General features: G+C 35.3%; 1 protein-coding gene across 3 annotated transcripts in view; it reads left to right on the top strand.

The window, feature by feature from the left end:
- The window catches only part of PUS7L (pseudouridine synthase 7 like), a 30,848-nt gene extending 14,253 nt beyond the window's left edge, over positions 1–16,595 (top strand). For 2 of the 3 annotated variants that reach the window (XM_078075901.1, XM_078075900.1), the window contains 7 exons: positions 757–916; positions 1,383–1,575; positions 4,738–4,836; positions 8,168–8,249; positions 9,589–9,869; positions 13,424–13,477; positions 14,541–16,595. In XM_078075901.1, the coding sequence (XP_077932027.1) occupies positions 786–916; positions 1,383–1,575; positions 4,738–4,836; positions 8,168–8,249; positions 9,589–9,869; positions 13,424–13,477; positions 14,541–14,867 (1,167 nt within the window). In that variant the 5' untranslated portion in view covers positions 757–785 and the 3' untranslated portion in view covers positions 14,868–16,595. The remainder of the gene's footprint in view (positions 1–756; positions 917–1,382; positions 1,576–4,737; positions 4,837–8,167; positions 8,250–9,588; positions 9,870–13,423; positions 13,478–14,540) is intronic. The other variant, XM_078075899.1, reaches the window with a different exon arrangement.
- Positions 16,596–17,110: the final 515 nt, after the last annotated feature.

Here is a 17,110-nt window from a genome sequence, read left to right as displayed (position 1 = left end):
TGCCGTTTTATCTATTGGTTTGCTGGCTTGGAACTCCCAGTTTATGGGGTGGGCAAACGTAAAGAGAGAAATTATAATGCATAGTGGCAAGTGTCATGATATTGATAATGACAACTTGTGGAGACATGCAATTTTGTGTAATCAGCACCTTGTGGAGTTTATGTATTCATTCAACAATTATTTGAATAGTTAGTGTGTGTTAGACTGTGGGTATAACAGTTGAGAAAACAAACATGATCCCTGCTTTAGGAGCATTCAGTCTTGGGAACCTGGGAAGAACTTAAGGGAGAACTGCTGCTACTGTTGGATCATGAAGAATAAATACAAGTGTGGCAAGTAAAATGGAAGGAACACATTTTAAACAGAGGATTCAAATGTGAGAAACTACAAAGCTGTGGAAGGCTCTAGTCCATCCACGGATTCTGAGGCATTCTCTGTGTCATACAGGATATACGTGCGGAGACTGAAAAGGGAGACTGGGGTCAGATATAAATGCCAAAGTAAGAGATTTAGATGTTTTTTCTATAAGCCTTTCCTGAGCCAATTAGCATTTTTCAAATGACTGCTGAAATCTAAGACACTGATTTTATATCTTGTTAAAAAATACTTACATTAAAAATTTGATTCATTATATTAATCTATTAGTCTACTAAGAATGTAGTTGATGTATCATAGCTGTGTGTGTGTGTGTGTGTGTGTGTGTGTGTGTGTGTGTGTGTGTGTGTGTAATCTGGGATTTTTGTTTGTTTGTTTCAGCCTTTACCCTACGAAAAGAAAATCTGGAGATGTTTGAAGCACTTGGTTTTTTAGCTATCAAACTTGGTGTGATTCCTTCAGATTTTAGTTATGCAGGCCTAAAAGACAAGAAAGCCATCACCTATCAAGCAATGGTTGTTAGAAAAGTGACTCCAGAGAGGTAATAAAACATTACTTTATAAGAAAGAACTTTACTTTCTTATTGCATCAAATAAATAAATGTGAGATTAAAAACTTAGAACACTAGGAGCATATTAACCTCCCTATCAATAGTAATTAATTGATTAAAAGCTTATTGAGCAGCACATCCTGCCTTAATAATATGATTATCTTCTAAATAGTGTTATGTCTTAAATTTACACTGAAAATGTAGGTAGTTTTAAGACAAACTTTGAGAAGTGGCAGATTTTAAATGATTGAATTATTTCAGGTCATAAAATGACTGTTAATATAATCCTATAGTAATGGGTTTTTTAGTGCACATTTGTTGAAATAGCATTACCTTTTGAATTCCAAAAAAATTTTTAGTGTTCTCATATAAGTGGTTGTCTGGCAACTGTCATTTAAACCTTATATTAATTTTTAAATGTAAGATTTAATGAGTCTATATGATTTATCATTTATAGGTTGAAAAATATTGAAAAAGAAATCGAAAAGAAAAGAATGAATGTGTTTAATATTCGATCTGTAGATGATTCCCTTAGACTCGGTCAGCTCAAGGGAAATCACTTTGATATTACCATCAGAAATTTAAGAAACCAAATAAATGATTCTTCAAACCTGAGAGAGAGAATTTTGGAGGCAATAGAAAATGTTAAGGTAAGAAAACTTAATTTTAAAATAGTGTTACAGGAAAATCTTTATAGGCCTTCTCTTTACGCTGAGGCAAGAAGGGAAACTTCTTTTTCTTTTGTACCTTTTCTTTTTATGTGCATATGTCATTATTTAAAAAAATGATAATTAGGACAATTTGTTTTATTTTTAATTTTCTTAGTACATTTTTTTGTATTAAAAAAAAAAACTTTAATGTAATTTTAAAAATATATAGAGTTACCCGGGGGGGGGGGGGCTATCTGCATCAGAAGAGAGGTGTTTTTTGTTGTTGTTTGTATGTTTGTTTTTTTAGCACATGCCATATAGAATAGTATTTTAGGCAAAGGGATTAATTTTGGAAATTTTGTTCAGTAATTTTTTCAGGAAATCTTTGGTAAATAGTTACATTACTTTTCAGAATTATACACAATCTTTTTTTTCTTTTCAATCTAATTGTGAATTTTTTTCAATGTATACAAATGGTAAATCATACACATTTTATTCTGTCTTACAATAAATACTATTTAACATAAATATATAAGTGACATTTTCCAGGCATCTAAATATGCCATAGCCTTCAGTCTGATCATCTAGACTGTGGGTTAGCAAGCTTTTTCTGTAAAGAGCCAGATAATAAATATTTTTGGCTTTGTAGGCATATGGTTTCTGTTGAAGCCACTCTACTGCCCTTGTGTGGAAGCAGCCATAGACCATACATAAATGAATGAGCATGATTGTGTTCCAGTAAAACTTTATTTACAAAAATAAGCATTGGCCACATTTGACTTGTAGGCCATTAGTAGTTTGACAACCCCTGATCTAGACCAGTAATCCTCAACCTGGGATGCTTCTAGGCAATCTCAGTAGTCAATCCCTACCCCGAACCAATTAAATAAGAACATTTGGGAATGCAGCTTTTGTTATTAGTATTTTTTTAAAAACTCCCTAAGTGATTTTACTCTACAGCTAACACTGAGAAACAGTGATCTAAGATTCTGACCACAAAGACCTTTTTACACAATTTTATTCCTCTCCAAAGGAAAATAAACAAGCAAAACTGGTTTTTAATCACTATTATGCCTTATAGTCAGGAAAATGACTTCCAACTAAAGATTTTCTAAATTCACATTTGTCTGTGTATAGACACTCTTTGATTGTATATTCTTTTTTTTTTTTTTTAAGATTTTATTTATTTGACAGAGAGAGACACAGCAAGAGAGGGAACACAAGCAGGGGGAGTGAGAGAGGGAGAAGCAGGCCCCCCGCTGAGCAGGCAGCCCAATGTGGGGCTCGATCCCAGGACCCTGGGATCACGACCTGAGCCGAAGGCAGATGCTTAACGACTGAGCCACCCAGGCGCCCCTGATTGTATATTTTTTATATGGTGGTTTTTCCCCTTTTTTCCTAGACCTATCTAAAATTCTTTTTTCCCCCCTCAAAAAATTGTTATGAAAATGATATCCTTTAAAAAAGGGAGAGAGTTTCTCTGAACTCTCATAGCATTTATTGCCTATCTTTCATTCGGAATTTATGAATGTACAACTGCCCATTATAAAATCCCCATTAGGAATGATTCTAACTTTAGCCAACTTTCCTTTAATTCTGAAAATAAGAAGTCTTTGAAGTTTTATTTTAGAGGGTTCTAACTTTGACTTCTAGAAACCTTCTGTTATATCCAACCCTAAGTAATTTGAAGGGGTACTTAAAGTTCTTCTGGTTATTCTAGGATATTATTTGATATTATTTTTCCAAATTTGAAATAATAATTGTTATGAGAAATACTCATAAAGTGAGCATGAAAGACTCTTATCTTTCAAGAAACCATCTGGACCTGGTGTTTTCTTTGTGAGAGCATGTTTATCCACTGACCGATGTCTTTAAGGTTGCAGAGTAATTTACAATTTTCTATTCCTGGGGAAATGGTGCCATGTCATTGTCTTGGCCCAGGCCCTCAGAAACTAAGGTAACTAAAAAATGAATTGTTATACATAAAGGAACCAAGACTTGCTGGGTTTGAAGTAAATTTATTTCTTACTCTCAGCATCTCCAGACAGCGGAAGCATCTCAAAGTCAGAAAGAGCTTCAGGGCAAAGATCAGATCCAGTCCTAGGTAAACAGTTCATCCCAGCACTGGTTTAGCACTGCAAGTCCTGCCTCTCACCATACTCTTGAGTAATGTGAATGGAAAGCTGACATAATCTTAAAGCTTTTTCGTTGGTCTTATTTTCTTTTAATTGTTTGTTTTTCTCCTTTCTGTTCTTTAACTGTATAGAATTTCCCAGACCATTTGGCCCTTATGTGTGTATTGCAGATTACAGTATTCTTTTCTTAAAATAAATACAAAGAGAAAGACTTGATTACATATTCTGACACAGTAATTAGATTTATTTATTGTAGTCACTGTGGGCCTATGACAAAAAACCATAGGCTCGGTGACTTCTAAATAACAGAAATTTATTTCTTAGAGTGCTGGAGGCTGGAAGCCTGAGATCAGGGTGCCAGCCTTATCTTCTTGTTGTATTCTCACATGGTGGAAAGAGAGTGAGCTAGCTCCATGATCTTTTCTTTTCTTTTCTTTTCTTTAGATTTATTTATTTATTTGCCAGAGAGATAGAGAGCACAAGTAGGCAGAGAGGCAGGCAGAGGGAGAGGGAGAAGCAGGCTCCCCGCTGAGCAGGGAGCCCGACGCGGCACTCGATCCCAGGACCCTGGGATTATGACCTGAGCTGAAGGCAGCTGCTCAACCGACTGAGCAACCCAGGCGCCCCTCCATGATCTTTTCTTATAAGGAAACTAATTCCATCCTTGAGAGCTCTACCCTCATAACCTAATTACCTCCCAATGTCCTCACCTCCAAATACCATCACATTGGAGGTTAAGATTTCAACATATGAATTTTGGTGGGAACACAGGCATGCAGTCCATAACAATATACTTTTTTAAGAAAGATTTTATTTATTTATTTGAGATAGAAAGCATGAGAGAGAGCACAAGCAGGGGGAGTGGGAGAGGGAGAAGCAGACTCCCTGCTGAGCAGGGAGCCAGATGCGGGACTCGATCCCAGGACCCTGGGATCATGACCTGAGCCAAAGGCAGACACTTAACCAACTGAGCCACCCAGGTGCCTCACAATATACTTCTAATTAATTGATTTTCTTGTATTCATAGAATAAAGGGTTTGTAAATTACTACGGACCGCAGAGATTTGGGATGGGAAGGAAAGTTCACACCGACCAGATTGGATTGGCTTTGCTGAAGAGTGAAATGGTATGGATTTAAAAAAACTATGATCTGATTTGTTTTGTCAGTTGTACTTACTACATAAGCCAGCCCTTTGCTTTCTTAACCGAGCATATAAATGCATATATATATATACACACACACATACATATACCATATACTACATTATTGAACACTTATTGAGCAGATACTATATTTTTAGTATCATATTATAGTAAAGCAAACTGTATGCGATGTCCCTGCGTTTAATACTTGTTTGAGACCTAACAGAGAATTGGCCAGCACTCACCAAATTCTTAATGAACTGAATAGAGGATTTAGAAGAAACTTAACACCCTATAATTCCAGAAATAGGACATCAAATTATATAAAATTCCTGTTTCTCATAGCATTTAAACAAAAGCTCTCCCCTCTTTTAAACTTCATATTCCATGGTTCTCATTTTTTTTAAAGTTTGCTAGAGCATTAATTATCAATTGTTGCTGTGTAACAGACTACTCCAAAACTGAGTGGCCTAGAACAACAAGATTTTCTTGTCTCACTGTTCCCGAGGGTCAGGCATCTGGGAACAGCCTTGCTGGATGTTAGTGCATCAGGGTCTCACATGGTGTGCAGTCACACTATCATCCAGGACTGCAGTCTTTGGAGACTTGAATGGGCACAGAGGACCTGCTTGCAAGCACACTCCATGGTTGTTGGCAGGAAGCTTTAGTTTCTCACCATAGGGCTACTCATGGCGTGACTTCCCCAAGAGAGAAGAGTCCAGGAGCACAGAAGAGTGAGAGAGAGACCGTATCATAAATCTCAGTGTCTTTTATAATGTAATCTGGGAAGTGACATCTTTACTTCTGCTCTATTCTACTTACTGGGTGCACAGACTCACCCTGATTAGTGTCGGGGAGGACTGCAGTAGGCATGAGTACCAGCCAGTGGAGATCATTGGGGGTCAACTTAGAGGCTGGACCCACAGCTAGAAAGCCATATTTTCTTTCCTTTGAAACATCCCTTCCCCAACTTTTATATTCTCTACATCTCAATTTAAATTCTCATCCCACTCCCAAGAAAAATTGAATTCTTCTTATCTTGTTACCTCAAAGCCTCTTGGACTTCCCATCTTAGGTTTTATTATATTTTATTGTTATTGCTTATTTGATCTTTACCAGTAAACAAACATCATGTCTCTCTTGCTCAACACTCTATCCCTAGTACTGTGCACAGTGCCTAGCACATAGCAGATACTTAGTAATATTTATTTGAATGAATTAGCTTCTGAACATATATTTGTTTGAATGAATGAATGAATACTATAAAAATAAGATTGAGTGTGATTTTAGGTTGAATGATCTATCTTAAGATCCTTTCCTACTCTAAAACATATACTTAGAAATCACAGTGCTGGAGACAGTATAATAATAATAATAATAATAATAATAATAATAAAAATACAGGACCTCATAGATACCATTAAAAAAAGGAATATCTTTTAATCTATTTAGTTTTTAAAAGAAAATATTAAAGTTGGCAACTTTTTTTTTTATTTGAGAGAGAGAGAGAGCATGAGCAGGGCAGAGGGGCAGAGGGAGAGAGAGAAGCAGACTCCCTGCTGAGCAGAGAGCCTGATGTGGGGCTTGATCCCAGGACCCCAAGATTATGACCTAAGCCGAAGGCAGACACTTAACCGACTGAGCCACCCAGGTGCCAAATAAAAATTCCAACAACCATGACTGTTTTTTTTTTTAAGATTTTATTTATTTATTTGAGACAGAGAGAGAAAGAGAGGGAGAGCACAGAGAGAGAAACGGACTCCCCACTGAGCAGAGAGCCCAATGCGGGGCTCCATCCCATAACCCTGAGATCATGACCTGAGCTGAAGGCAGATGCTTAACTGACTGAGCCACCTAGGTGCCCCAATTGGCAATTAAAAAAAAAAAAAAGATTTTGGCAATTTGATCTTGACAATTCCAAGACTTGAGAACAAGAATGAAATTAGTGGTTCATGATTCCCCTATGCTTGCTTTTGTTATATATGTTGGTCAAGTCTGAGTTTTATGTCATTACTTCACACTTGGATTCTAAGCTGGATGATAGAGGTAAAGAATGACAGAAGTAGAACTATGGAAATGATGGGCACTTTTTCCAGTCCATAGTATTTTAAACCTATGTATGAGGTTGTTTTGTACACATCTATTTCCAAATATAACACTGTTTAATTTTTGAAAGCTTGAAGATAAAATTGCAGTGTCAGATATCATTTGTTAAGTGCCTATTCTTTCATGATGCCAGAGAATTTGTATCTTTTTTTTTTTTCCAATTTTATTCCAGGAATTTATTTTTAGGAAATATTTATGCATGTACACAAAGATTTTATACATCAAGATACTCACTTCAGCATTGTATCTAATAGCAAAATTTTGATAACTATCAGTAGGTAATGGTTTCAATAATTGATGGGTGTCTCTGTATTGGGATGTACAGCAGCCATTAAAAACAATGTTGTAGAAGAATGGTTGATCTTATTGGAAAGTGTTCAGATCATATTAATAACACAAGCAGACCCCAAACAATATAAACAAAAAAGAGTATTTTAATAATGTATACATGGGTGTGGATTTATAGAAAAAATACCTTGACACTAAATACAGTAGAATATAACTGGTTATTACTGGTTGCTTCTTTTTTTTTTGGACATCTTTTTTTTTTATTATTATGTTATGTTAATCACCATATATTACATCATTAGTTTTTGATGTAGTGTTCCATGATTCACTGTTTGCGTATAACACCCAGTGCTCCATGCAGAACATGCCCTCTTTAATACCCATCACCAGGCTAACCCATCCCCCCACCCCCCCACCCCTCTAGAACCCTCAGTTTGTTTCTCAGAGTCCATAGTCTCTCATGGTTTGTCTCCCCCTCCAATTTCCCCCCCTTCATTCTTCCCTTCCTGCTATCTTCTTCTTCTTCTTTTTTTTTTTTTTTAACATATAATATATTATTTGTTTCAGAGGTAAAGGTCTGAGATTCAACAGTCTTACACAATTCACAGTGCTCACCATAGCACATACCCTCCCCAATGTCTATCACCCAGCCACCCCATCCTTCCCACCCCCCACCACTCCAGCAACCCTCAGTTTGTTTCCTGAGATTAAGAATTCCTCATATCAGTGAGGTCATATGATACATGTCTTTCTCTGATTGACTTATTTCGCTCAGCATAACACCCTCCAGTTCCATCCACGTCATTGCAAATGGCAAGATTTCATTCCTTTTGATGGCTGCATAATATTCCATTGTATATAAAAAAGTAAGTAATTTGTCATTTTCATTTAACATATGTTTGCTTGCTTGATTTTTAAAGGTGGAGGCTGTAAAATTATTTCTTACACCAGAAGATTTGGATGATCCTGTAAATAGAGCAAAGAAATATTTTCTTCAAACTGGTATTTAAAAATTTCTTTACCCTATACATAGTCATACAAATACATAATACAGATGTTATGTCAGCAGGAGGGCATTTATTGCTACATAAATGTATAATATATTATACATTTAATAATTTTATTACCTGTCTAAGACACTCAGTTTTGGCCAGATATCCAGGACTTGTCTGTTTTAACTCTTCTTGGGGGTAGGAGTGAGGGGAGAAATAGCTTCTTAGTTTTTCTTGGTCTAAATCCTCAGAGTAGATAAGAATTTCAAATTCTACACTGGTACCACTGGAAGTATACACTACAACTAGGGGAGACTTAAAAACAAATTACATAAAAGTTTATTTGCTGTATCCAATACTTCGTGCATTATTTTTGGTTTAGTTGCCCATTCAGCCCAGTCGGTTTTGACACTTTAGCTCAATATCATGGTTTATATGCAGAATGCGTCCTGGGAAGCACCAAAGAAAAGTGGTTATGAGTGTGGGTTCTAGAGTCAATCCACATGGGTTTGACTCTCAAAATGACTTATGTGTTTGTATCTAGAGTTCCGAGAATATAATTTCCTTATGGCAATGATTCCTAAACTTGAGTATGCATAAGAAACACCTGGTACATTTATTAAAATGAGGATTCCTACCTGAATAAGCATCTTTGCAGTAGAGTTCATTAATTTAATTTTAAAAAGCATCCCATTAGCAAGACCTGTTAGCGCTTGATGGATCCAACCCTTTCTTACTCAGAAGAGTCTGTGTAAATGTTTGTAATAGCTCTTCAAAAATATGTAGGCTCAGAGGTTTATATTGTGTTTTTTTTTTTTTTTAAGAAATCCTCTGAATAATTGCAAATTAGTTTATCTCCATTCTGAAGTAGGTATTACTAATGTGCTTTTTGCTATTTTTTTTTAAGCAGGGAAAGTGAGGGGTGCCTGGGTGGCTCAGCTGGTTAAGCGTCTGCCTTTGGCTCAGGTCATGATCCCAGGGTCCTGGGATCGAGTCCTGCATCGGGCTCCTTGCTCAGCGGGGAGCCTGCTTCTCCCTTTCCTTCTACTGCTCCCCCTGCTTGTGCTCTCTTTCTCTGTCTGTCAAATAAGTAAACAAAATCTTAAAAAAAAATAAAAATAAATAAAGCAGGGAAAGTGAATGGAGAATGGACCATATGATTAATGATCTTTACTAAACAAACAAACCCTTCAGGTGTAGCTAAGTTTATAGTTGGTGCTAAGCATCATCTTCATATTCAAGTTCATAAGAGCACAGTTCATTGCCTCTCATTTAGAAGGCATAATGAAGGTCTTTATGACTGGCCTATAAATAAAGTGGTTGACTCACTGATTTCCTCTTTACTTCAGAGGATGCTAAAGGCACACTTTCACTGATGCCTGAATTCAAAGTTCGCGAGAGAGCTCTGCTGGAGTCGTTGCACCGCTTTGGCATGACGGAGGAGGGGTGTATCCAGGCATGGTTTTCTTTTCCCCATTCAATGCGCATATTCTACGTTCATGCATATAGCAGCAAAATTTGGAATGAGGCAGTATCTTACAGACTTGCAACCTATGGATCAAGAGTAGTAGAGGGTGATCTGGTCTGTTTGGATGAAGATGTTGATGATGAACATTTCACAAATAGTAAAGTAAGTATCATTTCATCAGCGTTGTCAAAGAGTAGTAACCACACTGGGAACATTAATTTTCAGAAGCCTTTATTTGAGAAACAATTTAGAACTAAACATACGTTTTATTTTTTTATTTGTATTTGCTTATCTTCTGCTTCTATGCTGCTAGCTAAGGCTTAACACAAGTCTATAAATGGTAAAATAAAAATAGTCAGTGGCATTAAGGGAAAGGTACAAAGACAGTAAACTTTCCTTTAAATAATATGTTTTAAAGAATTACAGAAGTAATGCACAAAGTAGTATCATTAAAAGTGAAAAATCAAAAGTTTACATATGAAGCTGTCATCTTGTCACCACTCTTACTGTCTTTCCCTCCCCTGTGTCCAGGAAATCAACCTCTGTCTTTTGGCCTGTATCCTTCTAGACCTTTTTCTATGCTTTCACAAAAATATCCATAGGAGAGTGTATTTTTATTCTATTAGCGAACACTGAGAAAAGAAAAGGAAGGGCTTACAGGCTCAGAACTTAAAATATGAAAAAGAATACAATTTTTATAGTAATTGTATATGAGGTGTGTAATGTTGTGTGTATTTCTTTTATATAAATGTGATTTTATGATTGCGATTTCACAGCTTGCTTTTTTCCTCTTAACAATTTATATTATAAAAGTTGATTCTTCCATTTCTTCTCTATCCAACTAGTATTTTTATCTTTGTGGGTTTGAACAGTTTAAATAATGAAACTGAATACCATAAGTCAAGTAAAGAAATTTATTTTGTAATATAATGCAAAAAGAACAAATTATAATATAATGCAAAAAGAACAAATTATAACAATGCAAAAAGAACATTATCTCAAGTTAGTCTTACAAAGATATTATAAAAGTGGAGGGATTTGAGTAGTGCTTTCATATATAATATCATAACATCATTGAACTTTAGATGAGAAAAGGATTTTAGAGACCCTCTTTTTTAACTCCCATTTTATAGAAATGAAAATCAAGACCCAGATTAAGTGACACAGGTAGCAGAATTAAAAGGCCCTAGCCCGAATTGATCTCTACCAGAGAAATCATGGAATACAGAAAAGGTGTCAGCATCTAGAGAGAGAAAACTCCAGTTTTTCAAAAATGAAGAAACAAATTCTGAACTCTGCGTAAAGGGAGCTTTATCTAAATTAATAGCAGAAGTCTGGATGTATAAATTAAGATTTTTGTTTGTTTGTTTGGTTGGTTTTGGTTTTAAGTAATGGAGATCTACCTCAAACCAACTGAAGGAAAAGCGGACAGGAATTCATTGGCTCTGATAACCGAGACTCTGACTGATTTGGGCACAGCTATATCCAGTCTCCTAAATAGTCTGTCTCTTATTTTCTTCATCTTTCGACTATGTTTTCCTCTGTTAGAGCCATTCTCAGTCTGGCTTGTTCTTTCGGTGGCAAGATGGTTATGAGCATTATTTCTTACAACTTGTAGAGAAGAGAACTTTTCTTCCCAATGGAATAAAGGCCATGGAATTAAGTCTCTCTGGCTAGGAGTGGCCTGGCTTTTGGGCCCGTGTCCGGGCCCAAAGCAATTATTGTGGACTGGAGTATGTGATTGGCTAAGCCTATGTTCCAAAGGATCCTTCCTGGAACCATCTCACCCAAATTATGTTTGAGAACCGGGAGGTTTCAGGGAGCTCCCTGAAAATGAGGGTGCGCCTATCAGAAAAGAGATTAAAGGCCGAGCAAGTCAGAGCAACAGGTTTCTGCTTTGCTGTTTCATTGAATGGGTGCCTTATGAATATTTAGATAAGAAAGTGATCACGAGGAGCATAAATCACTAAGAACAGTTATTTAACTGAGACAAAATCTGAAACTGTAAAAAGAAATCTAGCAGCATTATAGGTCTTTTTTTTTTTTTTTTTTTAGCATTATACGTCTTATTTTTCTTCATGAATGGAAGAGATGTCGGTGATTCCCTTTTGATAAATAGTGAAAAATCATGGTTTTTTTTTCACACATTCCAGAAAATATGTTCATTTAAATATTACCTGGGCTGTACATTATTTAGTAAGTTAGCCATTCCTAATTCAGATTTTCAGAAGTTAAAGGTTACTTTGACAAGACATGGTAATAATCTCTGAAATACATGTCTTATAAGACTTCTTTGTTCAAAGTAACATTTGCAATAACAGTTTTGTGATCAGAACTGTATCTGTTTTTCGTTTGGAGCTGTAGGAGAAAGGAGAACATTTTCTCCTTCATATCCTGCTAAGTTTTCTTCTATTAGGAAAAAAAAGTCTTTATATATTTTAAGACCAATCATTTATACTTTACTAGTAAGCACTAAGAATAGAAAAGGCAGGACTTACAGGCCCAAGATGTTAAGATATGAAAATGAAAAAGACAGTAAAGTTTCTATTAAATGGTATATGGGGCATGTAATGTTGTGCATCTACAGTTAAAAATTGTAGGAAACTAATCGATTCTTGATAGGATTACTAGACTAACAGATATACCTTTATTTGAAGTCGCTTGGGGTAGATTTTCTTACAATTTCTTGGTGAACAAGATAGAGAAATGTGGCAGACAATTAAAAGGTTAGGTGAATTCATAGTTGAGGAATAGCCATATGCCAAAAGCATGTTTGTTAATTAAAAAAATCAATTGATATCAGCCTGGAGGAAGCTCTCTAACCACAAAACATGGTCTAATGTACTTGACCATGTTTTTCAGTATTTTCATAAATTATTTAAATTGCATCATTGTAAGTAGGCTTAAGAGTTTGTGAAAGAAAGCTAGAAATGATGATGCAGGAGAGATCCTCATCCCATGGCTTTTGGTCAGATCACATCTAGAGTTTTATATCCATTTCTGAGTCCAGCAACTAAAAGGCGTACTTACCAATAAACAAACATACAAACCCAAAATGAAAAACAAAAAAGGAGGGGCAATAATTATTGATTAGACTGTGCATCCTTGAGGGCAAAGCCAGCAGAGTTGGAGGGGATCTGGACACTGCATTATATGGTGAAAGGCTTAGGAAGGTGGGGATGCTGTTCATCTTTGTTTAATGGTAACAGCTGCCTTCATACCTGAACTTTCATGTGCTGGAGAAATTAGACTTATTTATTCTATAGTGTCCTGTAGCAACATTTCTCACACTTAACATACATCTCTTTTTCCCCCTGTCTCCTGTTACTGTTCTATGAAACACGTTTTGAGAAACACCACTTCTCAGAGAGTATTATGATACTTGTTGGCGACAGGTGGGGTGGGTGGGGGGGTGGTTTCCCAGAGGCAGATTTTTGATTCAGCATAAGAACTTTGTAAGTTAGGAAAAGCTGCTGTGATGAGGTGAAAGTATTGCCTCGGGGTATTAAGCTACCACCATTCTCTTTGTGTTTCAATTTCAGTTATCAGTGGTTAAAGCAGGAAGTATCGTTCAAATTTTTATGTAGTCTAGAAGCAAATTGTGAAAATAATCTTGTTTGGGTATATGTATATTCAGCACAGGAGTCAAATTATACATAACAGGGAAAATTGAGGAAATGAATCATCCATATTTTCGTCATGTTTTTAAAATGTAGGTTCATCTAGTAACTGAAGAAGAGGAATCAGCTAACACATATGCTATACATCAGGTAAATTTGTTTAAAAATTGGCATCACTTAGATCTAAATGTAGATACTGTGTCCAAAAGACAAAATGTTGATCAGTTCTCTTCCCCACCTTTTTCTCTTAACCACTTTTTTTTTTTTCACTTTTTAATTCAGGTATAATTTATATGCAATAAATATCTCTCTTCTTAGTTTGCAGTTCTAAGAATTTTGATAAACATAGTCTTGTGACCACCACAAAAATCAAGATAAAGAACATTTTCATCTCTCCCTAAAATCTCCCTGTGCCCCTTTTTATTCAACCCCCACCCCCAGCCCCAGCTCCTGAGGAGCTCATCCATTTTCTGCCCCGTTTTGCCTTTGAAAGAATGTCAAATAAATGGAATCATATAGTTTGTGGTCTTTTATGTCTGGCTTCTTTCAGTTAGCATAATGAATTTGAAATCCATTCATGTTGTATGTATTTGAATTTTTTACCTTGTTCCTTTTTCTGACTACCTTTTGGTAGTGTTTAAGAAAAATGACTAGAAATCATCAGCAAAGGAGGAAAGCCCTACAAACTGTAGTGTCTTCTCATAAGCAGCTGAGCAAAACACTGTATTTGCTGCTACTGGTTCATGCTCATGTTTTTATATAAGTAAGAAGAATGTGAAGTTATCAACCAAAATACCAGTTATATCATTGAGCAATAGGGGTTGTTCTGTTGTAGAAACAATATGCTTTTAAGATTGTATGACTACATTGAGATTAAGTCTTTGTTGGCTAATTAAATGTACCCAAACCTCTTGTTTCCTCTCCTCTACATTAACAATAGTTTGTCTAATAATATCTGACTTGAGTTTGTTACCTTGGTTATTGTGAGTCCTTCTTGATTGTAGTTAGTTCTTTTCTTTGCCTGGCAGCATTTAAAATAATCAAAGTAGTGTAGCGTTCAATAGCATGTTTTAGGCTGATTGTAATGTTTATATCTTGAGACATAATGATCATATCTCAGTGATTTTCTTATATACCAAATCTTAGTGATATAATGATCATATATTTTTCTGAAGGCTGTTTCATGTAATTTTGTCCCCCTTCTTCTGCACAGGTGGTTCTTCCAGTGCTTGGATACAATATTCAGCACCCAAAGAACAAAGTTGGGCAGTGGTACCGGGAAATACTTAGCAGAGATGGACTACAGACATGTAGGTTTAAAGTACCAACTCTGAAACTCAATGTTCCAGGATGCTATAGACAGATATTGAAACATCCCCGTAATGTCTCATACCAACTAATGGAAGAACATGAAATTGATGTCAAAACTGAAGGTTCCCACATTGATGAAGCAACTTTATCTCTTTTGATCTCTTTCGATCTTGATGCTTCGTGTTATGCGACAGTCTGTCTGAGGGAGATAATGAAGCATGATTTTTAGAACCACTACCCTTGATATAATCATATATATGTATGTCACTCTTTAAAAGGAAGGGAGCTAAAATTTCTTGAGCACCTGCCATGTACTAGGAGCCTTATAATTGTTATCTCCTGTAATTACTAAACATCCTGGTAAAGTAGGAGTTTGATGCTGATGTTCTAGAGGACATAGAGCTAAGTAAGCGCAGCATCTGAATTTAAGACCCCAAAGCCTATGTTCTTTCTATTATCTAATGTTTCAGTGATCTTTATTCTGTGTTATAAAATTTATAATCTTTCTTGACTATTCAAAACAAATAATACTGCAAGATAACATGTAAGAAAAAAACATGTTTGGAGTAATGTTTACATCCTCTAGCTCCTTGCTTAGAATGTAGATGAGACTAGATTGTAAGATGGTTGGAGAGAAACAGAAATGAAGCATTTTGTTAATTATTGTCATTCTTTTCTGTTTTTGCAATTACTGATCAGAATAATACATTAGGGAAATATAATCCCTATATTTATGATAGCTACCCCAGGGTTGCTTACCCCTTAATGAGATAAATTATCTTCAGTGAAGATTGAAAGAAAATTTTTCATACAGCTTCTTTATCTCAACATACATTGAGCCTCTTGACTTTTTGTGATATTTTTTCCTATTATCTAAAACATAGATTTTAGAGTCAGACAGACCTGGGCTAAGACTCCAGCTCTGACACTTACTAGTGACTTTGGGTATGTTATTGATTGTTTTTGAGGCTTAAAGAATTAAGACAGCACCAACCTCATAAGCAACAAGTAATAGGATTGTCTCCACCTTTTATGTTGCTGGAGGAAGAAAACATTTTGCCCATTTGAAAATTGAAATATTTGTTTAACTGTCCCACATCATAAATCATCCTTAACCACTTTATATCAGTTAAATTTGGGAGGGATGGTATATATTGATCAGGAAGATCTAACATTCTTTCATTGCTGGTAGTATAACATGATGATGAAATTTAAAAAGTGGTATGGAGAATTACATGTCAGTAATGTGGCACTTTTATATACTCAAGTCAGTGAAACTACTTTGGGTATAGTAGCATAAGGAAATAAAATTCAAAAGAAGGAAAAGAATTATATGCAATGCAAATTTTGCTCATTGTAACATTTTTATATAAAATGAAAGAAATTATAATTGTTTGAAAGTCCAGCATTAGACAACTAAAGTAAGTAAAGTGAGATATATCAACTTGATGGCAAAATATGTAGTTATTAAAAATGATGATAAAAGTTTAGGTATGTGAGAAAATGTTGCCCTTCAAACCAGAACATAGATATTACAAATGCAGTATACACACTGAATGCAGCTTTTACAAAGAGAGGCGCTTTAGCATAGTAATTAAAAGCATAGTTACTGTGGAAAAACTTCCCAAGTTTGAACCTTGGCTGTGCCACATAGCATGTGGCCTTAGACAAGTTATTTAAGCTTTGTGTGCTTTGGTTTCAACATCTATGAAATAAGAATGGTAATGTACCTACCTCATAGGATTATTGTGAGGATTTACCAAGTTCACAGATGTACAGCTGCTTAGAAAAGTACCTGCTACTTAGTTATTGTTAAATAAGTATCCGCAGATGCAAGTTTGGAAGGAAGAGAAAAAACATGAAAATAACTTTCTTTTTTGTCATTATATATTTTAATAATAAATAAATCTCAGAACACAAAAATTGGACTTTGTAGTACCATTGTATTTTTAAAATTACCTTTATCATCTTAATATTTATTGAAAATAAAATGCTATATTAAGTAAAAAATTTAGAAAAAGTGCCATTTCATATAATAAATTATATCCTGCAAATATAATCAGAAAGTGAATTATGTAAATTATTCAATTCTAGATGTCTCTTAAATGTTGAGTAGCAATTAGAAAATATGAAAGCGTTAAAATGTGCTGTCATTGATATTTTCTTTGCCTGTAGATGGCACTATTATTTTAGATACCGTATTTATTTATTTAATACTTCGGCCATATGTAAGGAAAGAATCACTAACCTTGTTTCAAGTCACCATAAGATGTATTCAGATACTGTTGATGTGGAAAATTATTTTATATGCCAATAATATTTGACATGTTAATCTTTTTTCAGTGTAAGGTCTTGAATATACTTTGGACCAAATGATGACCAGTCACCTAGGTTTTTGCAGTTTTCCTGGGCATTCCAGGCCTTCAGAAGGATAATCTTTGGATTAGTTTTAATTTTCAAGGTTGTTTTTGA

This window comes from Halichoerus grypus, chromosome 6, assembly GCF_964656455.1.
Source record: "Halichoerus grypus chromosome 6, mHalGry1.hap1.1, whole genome shotgun sequence".
Classification (NCBI taxonomy): domain Eukaryota; kingdom Metazoa; phylum Chordata; class Mammalia; order Carnivora; family Phocidae; genus Halichoerus; species Halichoerus grypus.
This window is presented reverse-complemented; position numbering and strand designations above follow the sequence as displayed.